General features: G+C 49.0%; 1 protein-coding gene across 1 annotated transcript; it reads right to left on the bottom strand.

Moving 5' to 3' along the window:
• Window positions 1–149: 149 nt before the first annotated feature.
• Window positions 150–740, bottom strand: VDBG_05496 (vanillyl-alcohol oxidase; the record flags this gene model as incomplete). The annotated part of the gene is made up of 3 exons (XM_003004337.1): window positions 150–177; window positions 234–352; window positions 417–740. The coding sequence occupies 3 exons, from the start codon at window positions 738–740 to the stop codon at window positions 150–152; spliced, it is 471 nt and encodes a 156-aa protein (XP_003004383.1).
• Window positions 741–859: the final 119 nt, after the last annotated feature.

Genomic DNA, 859 nt, shown 5'->3' with positions numbered 1-859 from the left:
TGAAAGTTCGAGTTCCGATTGCCAGGATCGGGAGCAGACCTCCAGTCGGTGCAGAACGAGAGTACGTCTGGAAGACCGACTTCCATCCCACAAATGAATCATTGAAAATGGTCTGTAAATGTTAGATGGAAGAGGGCTTAATGGTAAGCTCAAGAGCTACTGACCACCATATGGAAGCTGTCAGGCCCGGTTTAGTTCCAAGTTCTGAATAACTGGCCAAGTTTGGTACTCACTATACCCAACGCCCCTTTCCAGAGTATTTCCTGCGCCTGTCAGTCGAATACCTCGACAAATACGCACAGAAGTCTGACTGGTGCCTACCAATAATGGAGCCGCCTCCAAGGTCTGGAACCTGATTGGAAAGTGTCAGAGAACGAGGGTTATTCAACATTGGGAGAGATTCGTCCTTCTCTCACATCTAGCCATAATTGCTCATCAAGACCAGTCTTCACAAGATGGTCATAAAGGCTAAAGAATGTGACTCCAGGCTCAACCAAAGCATATGCCCCATCAACATTGACTTCATGGATTCGGTTCATGTGTCTTCCAAGTTCCATGCCGAGTGTACCCGGGACCCGTGGTGCGGCTCCTCCGTATCCGGTGTTGCGGCCCACAGAGTAAGGCCAGACAGGCATCTGCATTTTGTTACAGAGCCGCATGATTTCTTGAACTTCAGTGACAGTCCTCGGATGAACGACGGCGCATGATACGAAAAATTCTTTGTCGTACACGGCGTGCATGTCGTGGGCTTTGCAAGGATTGACATAGTCTCCATCTTTCAGCTCTACATCGGCCGAGACGATGGAAAAGTTTTCATCCCCGACAATGGGTATAATGGCCTTCACAAAAGCGGCAAGTG

This window comes from Verticillium alfalfae, genomic scaffold, assembly GCF_000150825.1.
Source record: "Verticillium alfalfae VaMs.102 supercont1.6 genomic scaffold, whole genome shotgun sequence".
NCBI classification, from domain to species: Eukaryota; Fungi; Ascomycota; class Sordariomycetes; order Glomerellales; family Plectosphaerellaceae; genus Verticillium; species Verticillium alfalfae.
The sequence above is the reverse complement of the archived record's forward strand: the minus strand, read 5'-3'. Positions and strand labels throughout refer to the sequence as shown.